We start from the raw sequence: 18,907 nt of genomic DNA on the forward strand, positions 1-18,907 counted from the left end.
CACTTCGCAACAGCAATCCATTGAGAGCGAGAAAGAGCGCCGCGGTGACGGCCCAATGCTTTTTGCTTCGTGATCGAGTCAGTGTCGGTGGTGATGACAAAATACTATTAACACGCTAAGATGTAGCGTTGAACACAGCAAAGCCTTCGCCCACACAGTGCAAGAGACAGCCACGACGGGCTCGACAAATCCCGCCTTCATCCCTCCTCCCTTTTGAGATCTCTTTTTGCTGAGCGAGCAGGACCCCCAAGGCGACGACGTACGCTGGTGGAGTCCAGGGCGATGACGGTTGCAGGAGGGCTCTGCAGATGCCCTTGGGCGTGCAGGTGAGCGCTGGACCGTGAGGGGAGACTGCGCGCTGCAGCTGGTCGTGCGCGCTGCTTCTGGACGTGACCGTCCGCGCTGTCATGTGCGCTGTTGGATGAACTTGTGTTCGCTGCTGGCCGAGCAGCAGGATGGACTCATGCGCGCTGCTATCGGTTGGGATCGTACGAAGGTCAGTGGGTGCTGCTGTCATTTGTGTGATTTTAACTAACGGTTGACCTATTCTACTGACAATGCAGGCCCGTTTACTTTTGGCCTTCCTGCGGCTTGCCCAGGCACTCCCCCGCGTTTGCGCTTGTTGCTCCCGCGATAGACTAGCGTGTCGCGGCCCGCACCGTCAACGCCTCCAACAGTGCCAAGAGCATACAGGAGATGCACGCAGCACGCCATTTTGAACCACAGCCGACAAGGACAGCAGCGCAAGTTGATGTTCACATCCCACCCGGTTGCTGGCATTCCCATCAACTCCATTCGAGCTGTCTCGGCGCCAAGCTGAGCGGAGATTGGCAGGTCTTCTCGAGAGCGGCGCTCATGTAGGTTGAACACGCGTGATGCTGGTGATGCGACGACACTAACGATGTGATTTGCTGCATTCGAATCGGATCCAAGCAGGAACGCAATAGAGGTGCGCTCGGGCGTGAATTCCCGCAGCAGCCCAGCTCGAGCAAGGGCTCTAGCGCGTCTTACCATGCGGTCGTCAACTCCGGGCGATTGCGTGAAAGCACGAGCACGTACACTTTCACCTCGACACAGGATCAGGAGCTGATCAATCAATGCGCCAACCTTCTGCTTCCGCCTGAGCGTGACGTCACGCTTAATCGTGGCGTTATATGCCTCACAAGGATTATTAGTCGTTGCAAAACCACTCACAGTGTGGTAGCACTGCCAGCGCCACACACGAGCGTTCAGCCACACTGATCTGAAGTAGCTGACGAATTTGCGCAGCTGAGTGTAGCCTTCCCATTTGCCTAAAACCTCTGCCTTGCGCTCTTGAAATTCCGAGTCGCTCCTGGAGAAGTGCAGCTCGTGCAGATCACGCATGACCATCGCAGCAACGTTGGTGTCAAAGGATCGAGTCTTCTCGTAGATCTTTTTAGCCACATGGAAATAGCACATCAGAAACTTATACGGGCTGCCGTCTCCTCCGAAGCTTTCATAGAGCGCATTCCATTGCGCACTATCGGCATCTCCCATTGCAAAATGAACGCGGAGAGGCCTACCGGTCACTTCACAAAATACCTTTGACAGCATTGACAGGATCTCTGCATACTGAGGTTGCTGCTGCTGAGATGCTATAAAAATTGCAAGTAGGTGAAACTTTCTCGCACGATCCGAGATCCCAATTACAATAACTGGGTAGCCAGTCTGCGTGAGCTTGTATGTGGCATCCACGTGCAGAATAAAAGAGTCGGGATCACGGTCAGCTTGACGTAACAGTTTCTTCGTGGTAACTCCTACCACAAAAGGGCGAGCATCACTCCCATTTCCAACCATTGGTCTGTCATCCCTATCAGTCCTCCACGTGAACGTGAACGCTGCATTGTCTTCTTCGCGGTTCGTGAAGCCTGTCTTGCGTAGTTTCAGGCGAATAGCGCCCATCCGGTCACTGCCACCCAGCGTTGTCGTAACATGGTGATATACGAAGCGCTGGACGGCAGAAAGCGGTGGTACAGTCTCCTCATCGAGCCCAAAGCGCTGGATAAGCGCTCTCCAAATTCGGGCAGGGCGTAGCCCCTGCGCGGCCCAGTCTCGGGCGAGCTCCTTCATCGACGGCGTGAGACGAGGCCTGGTGAGGGACCGCACATGGGTGACATGCAAGTACAGCTCGTCGATGGCCACCACATCGTGCTCCTGGCAGGCTCGAACACACCCACGCCACGGGCACAGTGTTGCTGGTGCTGCTGCCGAGCAGGCGTCGCATCTGCAGCGTAGTAGCTGCGTCCGCATTGCGTGCGGAGCTGCGTCAGCGCAGACATTGCACTGGCCGACGTCACTCCAGGCAATGGAGAACGCTTTAAGCGTATCCAACAGCATATCGGCGTCCGAACGGGGCATACTTGGGGTGAGGGTGTTCCAGGCGAGCGGTCGAGGCATTGCAAAGGAATTGGCTGGTGGGGAGGTTGTGCAGTAAAATGCAGAGTGATGCAGCAGTTAGCAGAGCAGCTGAGGATGTTATTGGCTAAAATAGGTATATATGTTGGATCTGATTGAATAAAAATGCATTGTCGTGAAATTGGTGAATTAGTGGTTGTGGTGCGATGTATGTTGTGGTGGCCTCTCTTTAGACATGTAGTTCGCACATTTTACTGTGCTGTTGAATGTGTACTGTGCCTGTGTGTTTTTTTGTCGTGAAAAGGACACGTCCTCGGTGGTGATCAGCGTTCGTGACAAACGGGGCGATGAGTGAGGTTTCGGTCGTCACAAGGTCAGGCAGTCCGATTTCGTCATTTCGTCTAGCATGCGTGCCGCAGACTCTGGGCCAGAGGTGTTGGAGAGCTTTACGCCTTGTCCACTGCTCAGCTCGATGGAGATTTTTGCTGTAAGGCATTGGGCACCGCAGTTAGCGAGGAGCTCGTCACTACAGTTGCCGTACTCATCTCGAGATGACAGAGAACTGTACTTCAAGTCCACCCTTTAGTTCACTTTGGCTCGGAGAAGGGAACACGATTTGCTACGACACGCCACGGCAAATTTTACGTCATATTCGGATTCAGTATGCTAGAGAATTCCCTGGAGTGACATCCCTATGCGTGCACCAACACCCTCGTCAACGAGCTGCACGCGCGGTGACGGCAGCTCGACCGCCTGAGTCTCCTCCGCCGGCGGTTCCTCAAGCAGGTCGCCGATCATGGACTCCTGTCTAATGAGCGCACTCTCCATCATAGCCATAGTGTCCTCGACGTTGCCCAGCACGCTAACGAAGGCGGCTACAAAGTCGACGTACGTGTCGTAGCGATGGATCTTATTATCGTCCCCAAAGTAGAACGTATTCCCCACTGGGTACTCTAGCTGCTTGCCAATAAGACGCTGCACAAGTGCTTCGTTCCAAAGCACATGAGGGAATATTTTCTCGATAGTGCGTCGCGTGAAGCGCACGTAAAGCGTAGCGGGCGCGAGCACCACAGGGTTCGGATCCGCTGCCATGATTTGCAAGTTCTTGACCTCGTACTTGAGCCCAGCATGATACAACGAGTACTTTTGCCACTGATCCAGCAGCTCGCGTATGCCGTACGAGCTGCCGAAGACAACGTTCGGGTGCATGAGTCCGTTTAGGAAACCAGCCTGTCTGGAGGAGAGCAGCAGCTGGTCGGTCGGGACGTTCACGCTGCCTTGTTCGGCTACAGGTACACCGTACTTGAAGAGCGAGAAGTATTCGTTCACAACACTAGCAAACGATCCGCCAATCGGCTGTCGCACGAGTGGCCATGCTGTTGCGGTCTGTTGCTGTGAGCGTCCGTGGAGATTAAGCTGGTCTACCTCCTTCTTGAGTTGCTCTACTTGTTCCTCCAACGCCTGTACGTAGTTCTTCCGACGTGAACGGTACAGCTTGCCGCGCTCGCTGTTGGAGAGACGGCGCGAGCGCTTCTTGGACGACGATTTGCCAGTCGCACCGGCATTGGCACTGGTAGTTGAAGGCTGCTTGGTGCCATCGATGCTGCCCGTGTGACGAACGGGGGCTAGCGGCGGCAGGGACGGACCAGCGGCGGGGACGCGACCCTCGATCTCCATGCGGTCTTCCTCCACAGCGGCGCTGCAGAGCACTGTGATGTCCATGCGGCGGTCGTGCCAAGTCATAACGGACTGTAGAGTGCGATACCTGATTCCAGGACCTCAGCTCTTCGCGTGTCGAATTGCGAAGTGACCGAGTCACGAGATTTTGAGCTCTTGTGGTCGTCATCCTCGACCGCCTATCTAGTATCGTCTTCATCCTCCATAAATAAGTACATTAGCGCACGTCATTGAATAATAAATCTTCTACCAGTATACCAAACTGAATTAAAAATTCATCAAAGTACTGGTAAAACGATCATCTACTCAATTATGATAAATGCTGTCATGTCCAATCGAAGGTTTTAATTTTTCAATTACTGCCCTGTACAGTTGTATTTATTGAATATGAGAGGATTAATTTCCTCGGCTACAAATATTTAAATCTCACCTTGCGCTATCGCAACAGGTTTGGCAGGTGTATATGCTACCGCAGTATTTGCCGGCGTTATCAGGCAGTCCGTGATCAAATGGTGGTGTTTTCCGCATGCTTTTCTTTAGTGATTTGTTACGGCGACCTTGGTGACCGGGTTTCATGAGTGTCGTTCTGGGGCTGGTCTCTTATCGCGGCAGCCAACATGGCAATCAGGCGTGGTGGCGCTCATAAACTCACGATGCATTGCTGCAGCATTGTTGCAAATGGATGGCGATACCAGTGACAGCTCAGCGAAAGTGTCGCATCGGAAGAGGCTCGTCAGGCACGGCTCGCAGAAGTCGCTTCGTGTTGACGGCTTGAATCATCGTCGTCATTGCAATTTGCAATAGATTCGCCGAGCCGCCATGTCGGATGCCTCGTATCCTACAGGCTTGTACCGGTGTCACTAACACTGTCCGTGGGGCTGTTGAAGGTTAGTCTAACTGAACCGCCTTCAAGTGCTATATTGCACCAACAAAACTGCGTGTGTATCCAGGATACCCATGTTGCTGGTAAGATTTATTTTTTAATCGGAGAAATCTATGAGAATACCACTTTTACAAACACATTTACTCGCCCAATATGTACGCAAGTTTCATCTGGCTGGGCTGACGAGGCTCCGAGGTGCCGTTTATACCATTGAGCTTGTAGCTGGTTAAAGAGTTGCTAGCTGGCGAATCGCACGATGAGTCTTCGACCAGAGTGGGGTTCCTTACTTCTGCTGTGAACTCCGACTCCGTGAGCGCAAGCTGTCGGCCGTCGCTCTCGTCCCCAATCATGTGACCCTTCTTGATCAATGCATTCCCAATGACCCGAGCTACTACTACCGGGTCTTTCAGCACGCCCATAAGAGCACCTACAAAGTCTGCTTCCGGTGCATACCATTCGATCTTTCCGTCCTGACTGAAGTAGAAATGATTGGAACAAGGGTATGTGACCTCGAGTCCAATGAGAGATTGTACCAGCGCTTCATCTCCTAGCAAATGTGGAAATACTTCCTCAATTGTACGGCGCGAGTAGCGAACGCGAAGATCGGCCGTGATGGAAACCACCAGCGGTCCGGCATCGCATACTTGGACAACATTGAGCGATTTCATGGTCCACTCGATAGCTGCGTGATACAGTGAATAGCGCTCCCACTGGTGCAACAGCAGATCCACGCCCAGAAACTCACCGAAGCGCACATTGTCGATCATGATCGCTCTCAGGAACCCTCGTTGGGCATTGGTTGCCTGCGCCACGAGCGATGCTGACACGTCCTGCTCGTTCACAGCCAGACAAACAGGAGTTCCATGGCTAAACAGTGAGCAGTATTCGTCCACAATACGCGCTGCTGCACCCAACGGAGTACGACGTTGTGATACTGCTAGTTCCTGCTGTACTTGGTGTGATATCGTCAGAGCTGCAATCTCCTCGCGAAGACCGGCCACACTACTCTCGAGCTGTGCACTGTAGACCTTGCGTCTGCGTCTGTAGTATTTACCTCGCTCGCTGTTGGACATGAGCTTGAGGGCGGGTGATAGCGTGTCAGAGTGAGATTGGTTTGGTTTTGCGTACGGGCCAAATAAACTGCGGGGAAGCATGCCTGAGAGGGATTGGCGTTGCTGTTCTCTAGTTGGCGGAAAGAGAAGGAATGACGAGCTTGGACAGTCGCTGGAGCGCGTGTCGGAAGAAGCGAAGAAAGACAACGTTACGCCTGCAGTTCAACGGGGCGATATGCAATGTTATTAGCACACGCATTTCCGACTCATTTATTGTGATGGGAACATGGGAGAACGAGAGAGCTCAAACCTCGTAACTATAATACGCTCGTTGATTCCAGTGGTGTGTGTGGGGGCGATCGAACGGCAATGGAAAACGCATCGGGTGAACTTGACGTGCTGCGGTTCTATTGTGCATTTGTGGTCATCGGTAATGTACTGAGCAATGCATCTTCCCACTTCGAGGCTGTCGCTCCCAGTTTGTTCCGCTGGGTATGAGGTCGGGCAAAATTCAGTTCATTCCGTATTGTTATGCACGCCGCAAGCAATTGTTCGGCCTTCGTAGTTAATCAGTGGATTCCACCACTATTCACGCGGAGATTTTACTGTCGATGATGATCACTTCTCACTCTGTAGACAACTGACAGCACAGACTCTCAGCAACACTGTGGTAATAACATATTTGTGAGTCGAGGCCGTTAAGGTATTCGCCCAAGCCAGTAAGTAGTAACTTCCTCTAGAGGGGCGTTCCAAACACTTTTATTCGGCAGATAGGTGGCAGCAACTCGACAACGCTAACACACGAGTGCAAGCTAAGGCGCTCTATAGCAACAAACACAAGAGCATGTTCGTCTGTCAACCTTAATAACGTCCGAATATTGAAGTCTGACTCAGGCATCCTGAGTCAGGCTTGACTGAGTTACATTGCAGCAAAAAGAATCGATAAATCTCATTTGACTTCAACGTCTTTCCCATGACGAAACAATCACCAAGATCTTCCCGAACTGGCACCACTCACACGTCAAGTCCCCCTTACCATGAGTGTTTCATTTGTTTGTCAAAAACTACTAAGCTACCTTGATGGTGTGAAAATATATCGTAAGAGCATAGCATAATGTATTAATAAAAAGCAAGTTTAAAATGGGTATTTCACTCGGCTAGGATATAGGCCAGATCCAGTCTGTTCGGTAGCTTTGGTGACGACTGCGGCGACTCCGGGGATGGTTCATCGTCGCTCACTACGGCAACAAAGCCGTAATCTTCTCGGAGGTGCTTGTTGTTCGACCGGTTCTCAGGTATGGCAACCATCGACTCCTCATAACTATCAGTCTCGATGAAATTGGGATCCGTTGTCCCCTCGTGCTCATCGATAATCTCGACAACAGCAAGCTTCCGGCCATCGCTCTCGTCGCCGATCATGTGGTCCTTTTGTATCAATGCATGGCCGACTACGTGCGCCACCAGCTCCGGACTACCTAGCGCCTTCATTAGCGCACCGACAAAATCCACTTCGGGCGCATACCACTCGATCTTGCCATATTCGTTGAAGTGGAAGTGGTTCACGCACGGGTACGTCACCACCAGTCCAATGAGCGACTGTGTCAGTGCCTCGTCCCCCACCAAGTGAGGAAACACCTCCTCGATCGTTCGACGAGAGAACCGCACGCGCAAGTCCGCTGTGATTGACACCACCAGCGGACCCTCGTCGTAGCGGTTCTCCATAGTTAAAACGCGCGGCTCGGCCAGCTGCATGATGTTCAATGATGTCATCTTCCACTCGATGGCTGCATGGTATAGTGAGTAGCGCTCCCATTGGTCTAGCAGCAGCTCCACGCCCAGGAACTCGCCGAACCGCACGTTGTCGTTCATAATGGCGCTCAGGAAGCCACGCTGGGCGTTGGTGGCCTGTGCTACGAGCGACGCCGACGCGTCCTGCTCGTCCACGGCCAGACGCACGGGCGCGCCGTGGCTGAACAGCGAGCAGTATTCGTCCACGATGTGGGCCGCAGCGCCCAGTGGTGTGCGTCGTTGCGACAGCGACAGCTCCTGCTGCACCTGACGCGAGATCATCAACGCCGAGATCTCCTCGCGCAGATCGGCCACATGTTCTGCGAGGTGCTGGCCGTACAGTTTGCGTCTGCGTCGGTAATACTTACCGCGCTCGCTGTTGGACATGAACTTGAGGTTGGGCGGTGGCGCATCGTCATATGGAGCCGCGCGGTGCTTCTGTGTAGGTCCTTGTGCTGGACGGGCACCCATAGCTGAGCGGACGGGGGCGAAATGGCGAGTGGCAATCTAGAAAGTGGTCGTTAGCACACGGTATAAATAGGCTGCAGAGTTTCGAGGAATCTTTGATACAGTTACACTGATTGAGGACAGGCCAACATGACCGCTCGTTTGCAAACCTCAAGCACTTGACGAAACTTGATGAGTTAATAACTCGAGCGGAGCGCTTGCCTTCGTTCCGCACACTTGACAGCTCAATAACCCGAGTGCTGCGAGGTTGCAGAATTAGGCTCACTTTCGCAGCGGCGACAGCTACAAAACTAACCTAAGTCGTTGTAGGTCCTACCTAGTTCATCCAAATTGGTCATGTGGCCAAAACTGCACTGACACGTGACGAAAGATCGGAGAGAGGAGAAAGACTCACCAGCATTACGTCTCTGTTGGAGAGGCATTCTAATATCGCCAGCGGAAAGGCGTCATACTTTTCCCTTCCAGGCTGCACAGAAAACGTCATAAAGCACTTTTCCTGAAAAAAAGTTCTTGCCTGATCTGCTCATAGCTTGTGGCCCACCATAATAAAAAAAGATCAAAAGTGGTCCAAATCCAATGCGCACTTTTCGCTACAAAGTACTTTTTATTCAAAAAGCCATTTTATATATTTTTTTAAACTTCAACAAAATGTTAAACTCAATTTTGATTAATTTAGACAATTCAAATTCTACTTGGAACATAAACTTCCAAAACAATAGCCATGGATTTACTCGAGACCCGCGAAGCCGCGCTGCGGACCAAGGTGCTGGGCACGTCGTCGTCGCCCACTGCTCCCTCTCCGCTAGTCGACCGTCTGCGCAGTCTTCAGTTGCAGCTGGATCAGCTGTCCACCGTCGTCGCGGGGTCCGTCAAACTCCGCGAACTCTGTGCGTAATAGCACTTCATTGTGAATATTAAATTAGAGAATCCCTAACACATTCCCGCAGATCAGGAGCACGCCGGGCACTTGCAGCTCACGTCCGCAAGCACCTTCGCACACAGCAGCTCCAGAGCCGGTGATGAACTCAAGCGCGCGGCCATCCTGAGCTCGGCGGACCGCCTGCAGCAAGTCTCGGCCCAGCTGCAGCAACTGCAACAGTTGACGTGCGTCCTGGACCAACTGCGAACGCCCGACGCTCAGCAGCAGACGAAGCTGAAGCAGCTAGAGAATCAGAGCGAACTGCAGAGCGAACGTGCTCTGGCGCTCCACTCTAGAGTCGAGAAGGTGCTCGCCACGTACCAGCAAATGATCTTCGTGCTGTCCGAAAAGTGCGTCGAGTACAACGCGCTACTGGACCAACTGCAAGTCTAGAGAGAGCAAGAGTGTAATAAATGTCGCCTGGATTGAAATGCGGTGAACGGTGCTGTCTGCGGTTGCTATTCGGACCAAACAGGCCTCGTCCTGTTAGTATTCTACATTATTATTTCGTACTATTATTCAGGTGCAAGTGTCCTGGGGATCCGCTTGCTGACGAACGAGGTCGGTGAAGCTGACGTAGTACAAATGATATTCAGCCTCCAGTGTTTGCAGGAGCGACAAGTTGTCTGCCGCGGCGACGTCGTATTCATGCGCCGCGTTGAGGAACGTCATTGCGTCCAGTTTATCGTAGCTCACGCCCGTCATCTCGTGGAACTTGTGGATCCGGAAGTCCCGAGCGAGTTTATTCACTGTGATCCCGTCGGGTGATTCTATTCTGTCGTCGTCCACGACGTTCGCGTTGAGCTCCGAGTCGGACGTCATACTGCGTCGGTTCCAGTTGGCAGAGCCTACGGACGGATAAACGTCATCAATTATGACGATCTTGCTGTGGATGTAGATATCCCTGTCGAGTTTGGTAGTGTAAACCTTAAACTTGTTCGGATACTTGTTCGGATATTGCTTCTGAAAGGGTGCCACACATCTCGTTGAAGTAAGTACCTCTCATATCCGATAATTTTGATCATCTATGAGAGAAAAACTTTCCGTTGAAAATGTCACTATTGCCGTTGGATAGCATTCAGACGAAAAAAAACCATTAAAATTTTAATGGGTTTTTTTCGTCTGAATGCCATCCGAGCCAATCAGCATGCGTGACGACGAGATTTTGGAACTATGTGAATGCCATCCAAGCCTATATTATTACGATCCAAAATTGGACTTTTTTGTGTGCGACGACCATTACTTTCTGTAATCGCGGGATTACCTCCATTAGCGCTTCGAACAGCTCGGGAACGAGGATGAAGTACTGATCCTCGATATAAATGTAATTCCTAGCGTTCTTGATAGCCTTGATACGCGCGTGGAATAGCGAGTTCCCGCCACTTGGAGCGAACTCAGTGTTTGTACTTACAACTGAAAGTTCGAACGATCTGTACGTTTTTAATACCGAGCTGCGATGTAGTATTACTACTGACGTAGTCCAGCGGAGCAGTTGCTTAAACTCTGGGTTTTCAAAGTCGAGAAGGTCATCTGCAAGGCCCTGGCAAGGTTTGTAGTCCGAGTTCCAGCGAGCAAGAAAGCTGTTAGCTACACCTTTAGCTGCAGACCCGTGAATACGGAACTCGCCGTCTACCCAGCCTTTGTGTCGGAACATAATCCCTGCTGCGTCGCGAAGTGCCGAATTATTGTGGTAAATAGTATCCCAGCGATCGTTAGTCAAGTCCAGTCCTCCCACGTACGCTATTGGGTGGTCATCATGTCCTAAAGAGGTATTGGCAGCGATCACTAGTGTTTTCTGGTGGTGAGACCCGGTGATTGAGCCCACCCCGGTCATCGAAAATGAATGTCGCTCGAGCTCCGTTAACTGAGGAAGCAGGGAGACTGTTAACAGCATCGCGAGCTTCGATGTTATGTCCGCGTCGGAGTAGATTAGCCCAGGCCAGGATGCTGACCTCCCCTCCACGCTCCACGACGCCCGAGAACACCTTGTGGTATCCTGATGTATGGCCGGTAATATCGACATCGGGTTTGAGCTGAACGAGCTTAGAATCCCACGCTGCCAGCAGGATACGATCACCCTCTCCAGCTGCTGATAAATCATCGTAGACTGCGTCAAAGTACTCTTTCGTAATGGTAAAAGCCTTGACGGCGTTGCCTGTAGTGTAGACCGAGAGATCATTCCGAGGAACTCCGCCGCGAGAGTCTGTAATCTCCTGTTCTGTGAGAAACCAGTCGGTGGCTTTAAGCAGAGTCTGCTCAATTGCCACATCGGAGCCATTCGAGAAATCAACATCGCTTGATAAGGCAACGACTGCAGGTGCAAGGGCACAAACCAACATGCATGCAACCTTGATCGCGGAGCGCCAACGGGACGAGTACCGCGTCATTTCGATCTGCGTGGTCGGCGGCGTGAATCGAGAAGTGTACTGGTCGTGAACTTCCAGCGATGACGCTCAAGAGATCAGATCTAGTCATTGCCAATAAACATAATTGACCGACCAGCCCAATGCAGGGAGGAGATATCCAGTGAATCTGTTCGTTTGGCAGTTTGCATGAAGAAGGAAGCAGGTGCCTGTATTATATCTCGGGATGGGATTTTGGCGAAGTGCTCTGGACCATGTAGGCGTGTCTGAGTGGTGAAATTCGCTACACCCAGTACTATACGTGTTAAATATTGCTGCAGCGGACATTCATCGCGACTTCAAGAATAGTTGTACTCACTATGACTTCTTTCTCTTAAAAGTGGCTCAATATTTTTTTGTCGCGTAAGTCCACGATGATTCACTCATAAGCGTCAACGCCTCAGGTTTTATTTAGTACCCACCCAAAAAGTATCTCTGTTGTTTATGCCATTCTTTTTTTTTTTCAGGCCGTCGAGTTCAATTCGGGCTGTAGACGAAGGTGCAAAACGAGTACGGACAGTAACTGATAATTTATGACATGTAGCCACTGCCTCCCCCCGAGAGAAAACTATCGCTCGTACTCTCTTAAACTCAACCGCTCTACTCTATTGAAGATCCCTCATGGAACCGTCGCCCGTAAAGCTGCACACTTCTTGCGGATCAACCTGTTCGCGGAACTTGCTGATGAATGTTTCGTAGTAGAGACTGTACGAGACACTAAAGTCGGTTAGAATAGTCGACTTGCTCTTCGCAGCCACCTTGAATTCGTCTGCTGCATCAATGAACTTCATCGCGTTTAGCTTCTTGTAACTCAGTCCAGTCATCTCCACGAACTTGCGAATACGCATATCCCGAGCCAGCTTCAGTACAGTGATACCATCAGGAGACTCCACTGTTTCATCATCGATCACATTTGCGTTGAGCTCCGAGTCCGACGTCATACTACGGCGGTTCCAGTTAGCTGAGCCCAGTGATACGTATACGTCGTCAATGAGTACGAGCTTAGTGTGGACGTAGATGTCGAGTTCGGCTTTAGTAGTGTAGATCTGGACCTTGTTGGGGAATTTTTCCTTCATGGGGTGAATCATCTCGTAGATATATCTCCCGTACCCCGACGCCTTAAGTAGAGCATCAGGAGGCTGGAGCACCACAATAAGCCTCTGAATTCTGGGCAAAACCTCCATAACTGCATCGAGGAGCTCTGGTACGTAGATGAAGTACTGATCCTCGATGTAGATGAAGTTTTTGGCGTTCTTTAAGGCCTTGATACGAGCTCTAAAGAGAGACTGTTCACCACGCGGCGCGAACTCCTTGTAGTGTTTGTAAATGCAACTAAAAGTCCGAACGATCTGGATGTTCTGGTTGCCCAGTTTCGATGAGGTATTGCTGCTTGCATAGTCGATCGGGGGCAGTTTTTCATAGTCCGGATTGTCGAAGCTAAGCAGATCGTCTTCAATCCCCTGGTTCGGTTTGTAGTCCGAATTCCAGCGCTGTAGAAAGTTGTTGGCCACTTCTTTCGCGGCCGGTCCATGGATACGGAAGTGTGCGTCTACCCAGCCTTTGTTACGAAACGGGATATTGGCAGCTTCTCGAATGGCAGTATTGTTATGGTAAATAGTGTCCCAGCGATCGTTGGTAAGGTCAATACCGCCAACGTACGCAATAGGGTGGTCGTCCTTTCCTGTCGACTTGTTTGCTGCGATGACGATCGTCTTCTGGTGGTGAGACGAGGATGCAATGGGGAGTCTGTCGTCGAAGAGATACAAGGCTTTGGCTCCGTTGATTGGAGACGGAGGGATTTTGTTGATCGCATTCCGTGCCTTGACGTTCTGAGAAGTGAGTAAATAATTCGACCACGACAAGATGTTGACGCTTCCTCCGCGTTTCACGATTCCCTTGAACATGACGTCGAAGCCCGTCGTGGAACCTGTGGGGTCAATGTCAGCCTCGAACGGAATAAGACACGTATCCCATCCGGAATACATGACGCGATCGCCCTCCTTAGTCGCCCGAAAATCGTTCACAACCGCAGTAAAGAACTCGTTCGCCACCGTGTAGACCGTGACATTATTACCGGTCGTATACGTCTGCAGTCCATCACGAGGAATTCCACCGCGAGACGCGACGATCTCCTTCTCTGTGATGAACCAGTCTTCAGGCTTAAGAAGAGGCTGAGTCACGTTAATGTCGGTACCATCGGAGAGATCCTCGGCCTCTTGCTTCGCTGGAGTTTTCGTGTCGTTTTGTGAGGTGTTCCTGGCATCTGAACCGGATTTATCGTCATCATCGTCGCCTCCAAAGAGCGACGAGAACGACCATGCTGATGACGGCGTCGGCGCAATGGTGAGCGCACAGATTAACGCAAGAACGAGCTTAGTACTGCGTCGTGCAGTACGGACCTTCATTCCGGTTTGGTATCACCCTTTGAGGGAGTGCGCCGCTCGACGAGAAAGCGATTGTGCTGTAGGATCATTACGCGTGCCTCGAGGCCCACACAGCGACAATAAACAATTGATGCTTCTTTATAAAGAAGTGTAATTAAAGTCGGAAGCATGCTATCCTCCGATGGGGCCAAGAGGGACAGCCGACGGGACTTGGTGTTCACAGACAGGTGTCTCGATACTGAGATCCATATACGTAGAATAGTGTCACAATTGAAAAGACAGATGATCAAAAGAGGTGAACACAGTTCAAATCTCTGAAATCTAGGCTCGCAATGCATAGTCGGACACAAATACTGGAGCGGTTTTGCTACTCAGGTGAGGATGAATGGCTCCATCCAGTCATAAAGTTGCTGAGCATGAGAGGCGCCAGGAACTAGACCGCTCGCCTACACCAGGGCATCATTAGCGTCCTTAAGAATCTAGAGTCGATAGCAGCGAGAAAAGGTTTCTACCGAAATATCAGTGGTACTATTTCCTGTTTTTCTTTTTATCACGCAACGCTGCTCGAGCCCTGCTGATCATAATGCTCGTCCATGCACTACCAGCTTGTTCCGAAGAGAATCTCTCGGATGTGCTTTTGACATCTGGCGGTCCACCAGTATAGTACCGGTACAAGTGTACACTACATGTATTTTTTTTTGTGGTCCACAGAACCACTCCGTGTCGGTTTGGTCCGAAGATCGGACCAAATTTTAGCAATTTTAGTCAGGCAGAAAGCAAATGCATCGTACAAATGCGAACAGTCACAAAATTTGCCACATCGATTTAATCCTTTCGTATTGGTAGATGTAGCTCACTTCAAGCCGCATGATCATGTTTCGTCTAATTTACCACTCTGATCGAGTTGGACACGTTAGCCGTGTGGAATCAAACATTCTCTACTATCTCGGCGTGTGCCATGCCAGTGGCATGGTTGTGACATGGCATGCGCCGAGATACAGTTTACGCTTCCGTCCGATGAGGAAGTTTTTCGTATGCGCGAGACGGAGAAGCAGCGAAAGGAAGAGGTGCGTCCCAGCTGACTATCCGATCTGTACTTGAAGCTACAGTCTCATGAGGATTCTACAGGAAAAGAGCAAGAACTCGCGACTCAAGATCTACGATAAAACCACGGCGTCGTCCAAGATTGGAAATATTCGTCGCTTCCGCTCCGATGACGCGGTGAGGCAACATTCAGAACAGCAGTTAATGCATCTAAACATCGTACTGGGAATGGTGTTATTTTTTGTCGGTCGATAACTGGATGTCGATAACTGGATAAAAATGGCCAAAAGGAGGTGACCACATCTGTCAACGAAACAACTCGCTTCAACAAATATCTATCTATATTTTTCTGCTTATTCATACTATCGCGGATCACTTCTTCCGCTCAAAAGTATTGGACCGACATACAAAATGATTGCTTTAGGTGTGGTATTACATGCATGGTTCTGTGCGCATTATGCACGGTTGTTTCACGCAATGCATTCTACAGTAAAGCCTCTTCCTAAATGAGCCCTGGGAAACCTGATATTCTGTCGTATATGATATAATTTTGGTCCACCGAGTCGGTTCAAAGTGATTACTGGGTGACTCCTGAAATCACAATTTTTATGCGTACTATTCGAGAAAGAGACCCTACAGCGGAGCATTTTTGTGATGCTTATTTTGTGACGTACTTGAGGTTGCAACTAGAGTGATTATACCATGACATCTTATACAATCATTCGGAATACAAAACTAAATGTCATAATATTGCAGAGCTATAGTAAAGCCGTTCTCGAAGTCTGGACTAAGTGAAAACACTTATACTTATTAACTAAAAGTTAGGCACAGCGTGATGGTACCTCCGCATTTATCGTGGGGTTACAGGTAAGCTGGTGAAATACTTGGGGACTGTAGGTGGTTAGGGGTGAAGCGACAGCATGCGGCTACCGGCTGGACCCTGTAGCAATGCGTTTTATTGGTGGTGAAGATCACTCCTTTTATTTAAAAAAAAATGCTGTCCCCCCTCAGCCTTGCCGCCCTGTTACGACGACGGCAACGCAGGCAGCAAGATCAACGTGGGCCCTCCGCTTAGCGTCGAATGCAATATCGTTTTGCAAGAAGGGCTTGCTACCACCGCATATGTCTGCGTTTCAGCGGCTGTACGGGTCAGGGTGCCACCAGCCTCTCATCACACTGACTGGGTTCCACTATGCTGGCTTTTGCTATTTTACTGGCACGCTTTGAAGATTTCTTCTACCAATACTCGCCGTACTCTGTTCATGGTTCGATTGTCAAGTTGAAGCCAACGACAACGAGGTCTGGGCGACCGCGCTCGATGGCAGCAGATCAGTGCTTGGCGTTGATGATAGCGTGGGGGCGCTTAGCTGGACCAGCGTCATTCTTAAGCCTATTTGGTGTGACAGCATCAGTGATGTCTCTCATTCTTCGCTTCGGCAGACGCCTATTGGTGCTAGTTCTGAAGAGCGACACCAAAACTCAAGTCAATTTGCCAACATCAAGTGAAATAAGCCGCCTCCAAGATGCGATCGGGGCAAAATATCCATGTTGAGCTCTGTGTACGCTGTTATGGACGGTCTCAAGCTTCGTTTGCAGGCCTCAGGTCACTCTGAAATTCAGAACATGTTCGACAACGGCTGGACGCATGACCACTACGTCAGCAATGTGTTCGCATTCTCGCCTGAAGGACTCATCATTGCGTGTGCGCTCAATGCACCTGGGTGTATGTATGATTCTCCAATTGCGGAGTGGGGGAATGTGTATGCCAAGCTCGAACGATTCCACCAATCTACGGGAGGACATGTCGTAGTTGACTCTGCATTTTCTAAAGGAACGTATGACTTCCTGCTGAAGAGGGGAGAGAACGCTGCTTTGCTAACCGCTATTGACAGAGAGGTGACAGCACTACGCCAGTCAGCCGAGTGGGGAATGCGAGCTCTTCAAGCTGCTTTTCCTCGTTTAAAATATAGACTGAAGTACGAGGAGAGAGGAGAGCAGAAGTGCATCTTGCTCTCAATAGTGCTGTTGTTTAATCTTCTCACACGTCTAGTTGGATTGAATCAGATTTTATCCACTTTCTACAGTAGTAGTATCGGCCGAACAGCTAACGATCTCTTCTGTAACTAGTTAAGGGCTTACTCATGAGGTTTAAAAGCCGCACCAACGACGGTCATCATCATCTGCATCAGCTGCTCGTGGCGATGGTCAGCTTCCTCGCATCGCAAACGCTCGTCCAGACGATCTTGATCACGTTGACGCCGCTCTCCTTCCCAGGGCAAACGTTCCTCTTCTTGACGAAGACGCCGCTCTTCACGCTGTGTGCGCCCATCAACTTGACTCTGCAGTAGTTGCATTCGCATCAGCTCCATGATGTCCTCGTCACCGGAGCCCGTGCTAGCCCGTGACGAGAGGTCGAAGAACACTAGATTCAGCTGCTCTGGTAAACTCTGGAGCATTAGCTAGACCAGCCGTCGCCGGCTGACCTGAGGCTGATTGGGCTACAGGACGCTCCGTTGGAGCTGGGTTTATCGGTGACACTTGGCTGGGGTTATCGGTGACACTTGCTGGGGTTAATTCTGGCTTGATTCAGCGACGACACCGATGTCTGTCCGTTCGCACCTCTGCTGGGCATGTAGGATTACCAGTAGGTATGCGGGAGCGGCATAAGGCAGCGAACTTCCTTCGTAGTGAGTCGACCGTGCGGTTGTTGGCGCTAAAACTTCGATTGTGGATAGAAAAAACCAGCTCCCGCTCGTCGCGCCCCAGCGGTAGATGCTCTTCTAGCGTTTCCAGGAAGCTCTGCAGCTCGCCAGCACCGAAACCTGCACCGCGTCCACCAGGTGCGGCAACACGATCTCGACGGGGCGCACGAGGAGTCATTGGAGGCGGTGGCGTTGATGACATTGACATCGGCTTGAAAGATGGTTGCGAAGTGACACTTTGGTTTAAGAAAGGAGAGGGTTTCGGCTGGAGAGTGAATCGATTGCAGCACCACAATTGTCCCTGATCTAGCAACTTAATTTGTGTTTGTTCGCACTATTTTTCTCTGTGGAGCCAGCAACAACGAGCATAATCGCGTCACAAATGCGCCAAAAAAAAATAAACAAATGTGTGTCGCTAATATAAAATATGATTTCAGGAAGCACCTACTATGGAGTAAACTTGATATTGCACAAATGAGACACCGTCAAACAAAAAGTGCCTAATCGACCAGTAATTAAATCGCGTTTGAAGCACATCATAGAAAAGATGGGTCTTGGCTTCCAAATGAGACCTAAAAAAAAATTCCATTCAGCCGTTTCGGAGAAATCGGTCGACGAAAATATTTTAGCATCTCAGAGACCCAAAACCAATTTTTGTTTTTGATGAGAATTCAGCGAGGATTCTCGTAGTGATCTCCAGTTTAGCTAATTCAGATTCTAAATGCTTCATTTTGCTGTTTTTGTTGTCCACACCAATGTAGCCATATGTAGTTTCTGAATTTATTTCTGAAATTTAGAAACATGTGGTAAGACGGAGGTAAGTAACATTTCGAATTATCAGGAACATAACGACATTAAGTCTTTCTTCTGTTTTTTTCGCAGGGCTTCCGGAGGCATCGGTATCAGCCTCATCCTCGGTCTCGTCCCTGCCTCGACGATCCTGGTTTGCTTGGGCAGCCACTGCCATGGCAGCACGGTGAGCACGTCGCGCCTGTTTTGCTTCTTTGGCGTCAATCCCTTCCCTTTCACTTGGTTTTGCGTACAGGGGGTCGTTTCGGAACTCCTCTGGTACGTATGGTCTGATGTTGTGGTACATGGTGTGGCTCTTTTCCACGTTCGGTGGAGGCGGGGGCAGCACTTCGACATGCTCGCACATCATTGTTGTCACCTTCTCCTTCGTCGTGAGAATGCCGTCTATCTTCCGACGCAAAT

General features: G+C 50.5%; 11 protein-coding genes across 11 annotated transcripts; 3 read left to right on the plus strand and 8 right to left on the minus strand.

Annotated features, from left to right (window-relative positions):
- Nucleotides 1-543: 543 nt before the first annotated feature.
- On the minus strand, nt 544-2,418 carry PPTG_08862 (hypothetical protein; the record flags this gene model as incomplete). Its single annotated transcript, XM_008903594.1, has 1 exon — nt 544-2,418. One exon carries the CDS (start codon nt 2,416-2,418, stop codon nt 544-546), a length of 1,875 nt encoding a protein of 624 aa, XP_008901842.1.
- A 513-nt stretch (nt 2,419-2,931) lies between these two features.
- Nucleotides 2,932-4,196, minus strand: PPTG_08863 (hypothetical protein). Its single transcript, XM_008903595.1, has one exon. It carries the CDS (start codon nt 4,117-4,119, stop codon nt 3,043-3,045), a length of 1,077 nt encoding a protein of 358 aa, XP_008901843.1. The 5' UTR covers nt 4,120-4,196; the 3' UTR covers nt 2,932-3,042.
- An 802-nt stretch (nt 4,197-4,998) lies between these two features.
- On the minus strand, nt 4,999-6,127 carry PPTG_08864 (hypothetical protein). The gene has a single exon (XM_008903596.1). The coding sequence runs from the start codon at nt 6,088-6,090 to the stop codon at nt 5,077-5,079; it is 1,014 nt and encodes a 337-aa protein (XP_008901844.1). The 5' UTR covers nt 6,091-6,127; the 3' UTR covers nt 4,999-5,076.
- A 953-nt stretch (nt 6,128-7,080) lies between these two features.
- PPTG_08865 (hypothetical protein) lies at nt 7,081-8,676 on the minus strand. The gene has a single exon (XM_008903597.1). It carries the CDS (start codon nt 8,245-8,247, stop codon nt 7,138-7,140), a length of 1,110 nt encoding a protein of 369 aa, XP_008901845.1. The 5' UTR covers nt 8,248-8,676; the 3' UTR covers nt 7,081-7,137.
- Nucleotides 8,677-8,919: 243 nt separating this feature from the next.
- On the plus strand, nt 8,920-9,646 carry PPTG_08866 (hypothetical protein). Its single transcript, XM_008903598.1, has 2 exons — nt 8,920-9,131; nt 9,192-9,646. Exons 1-2 carry the CDS (start codon nt 8,966-8,968, stop codon nt 9,554-9,556), a joined length of 531 nt encoding a protein of 176 aa, XP_008901846.1. The 5' UTR covers nt 8,920-8,965; the 3' UTR covers nt 9,557-9,646.
- Nucleotides 9,581-11,502, minus strand: PPTG_08867 (hypothetical protein; the record flags this gene model as incomplete). Its single annotated transcript, XM_008903599.1, has 3 exons — nt 9,581-10,126; nt 10,428-10,924; nt 10,989-11,502. The coding sequence occupies 3 exons, from the start codon at nt 11,500-11,502 to the stop codon at nt 9,683-9,685; spliced, it is 1,455 nt and encodes a 484-aa protein (XP_008901847.1). The 3' UTR covers nt 9,581-9,682.
- Nucleotides 11,503-12,002: 500 nt separating this feature from the next.
- On the minus strand, nt 12,003-13,970 carry PPTG_08868 (hypothetical protein; the record flags this gene model as incomplete). Its single annotated transcript, XM_008903600.1, has 1 exon — nt 12,003-13,970. One exon carries the CDS (start codon nt 13,968-13,970, stop codon nt 12,171-12,173), a length of 1,800 nt encoding a protein of 599 aa, XP_008901848.1. The 3' UTR covers nt 12,003-12,170.
- Nucleotides 13,971-14,843: 873 nt separating this feature from the next.
- PPTG_22422 (hypothetical protein) lies at nt 14,844-15,304 on the plus strand. Its single transcript, XM_008903832.1, has 2 exons — nt 14,844-15,016; nt 15,078-15,304. Exons 1-2 carry the CDS (start codon nt 14,930-14,932, stop codon nt 15,246-15,248), a joined length of 258 nt encoding a protein of 85 aa, XP_008902080.1. The 5' UTR covers nt 14,844-14,929; the 3' UTR covers nt 15,249-15,304.
- A 1,234-nt stretch (nt 15,305-16,538) lies between these two features.
- PPTG_08869 (hypothetical protein) lies at nt 16,539-17,120 on the plus strand (the record flags this gene model as incomplete). Its single annotated transcript, XM_008903601.1, has 1 exon — nt 16,539-17,120. One exon carries the CDS (start codon nt 16,539-16,541, stop codon nt 17,118-17,120), a length of 582 nt encoding a protein of 193 aa, XP_008901849.1.
- An 8-nt stretch (nt 17,121-17,128) lies between these two features.
- PPTG_08870 (hypothetical protein) lies at nt 17,129-17,449 on the minus strand (the record flags this gene model as incomplete). The annotated part of the gene is made up of 1 exon (XM_008903602.1): nt 17,129-17,449. The coding sequence occupies one exon, from the start codon at nt 17,447-17,449 to the stop codon at nt 17,129-17,131; it is 321 nt and encodes a 106-aa protein (XP_008901850.1).
- A 1,039-nt stretch (nt 17,450-18,488) lies between these two features.
- Nucleotides 18,489-18,854, minus strand: PPTG_08871 (hypothetical protein; the record flags this gene model as incomplete). The annotated part of the gene is made up of 1 exon (XM_008903603.1): nt 18,489-18,854. One exon carries the CDS (start codon nt 18,852-18,854, stop codon nt 18,489-18,491), a length of 366 nt encoding a protein of 121 aa, XP_008901851.1.
- Nucleotides 18,855-18,907: the final 53 nt, after the last annotated feature.

This window comes from Phytophthora parasitica (assembly GCF_000247585.1).
Source record: "Phytophthora parasitica INRA-310 unplaced genomic scaffold supercont2.16, whole genome shotgun sequence".
NCBI lineage: Eukaryota > Oomycota > Peronosporomycetes > Peronosporales > Peronosporaceae > Phytophthora > Phytophthora nicotianae.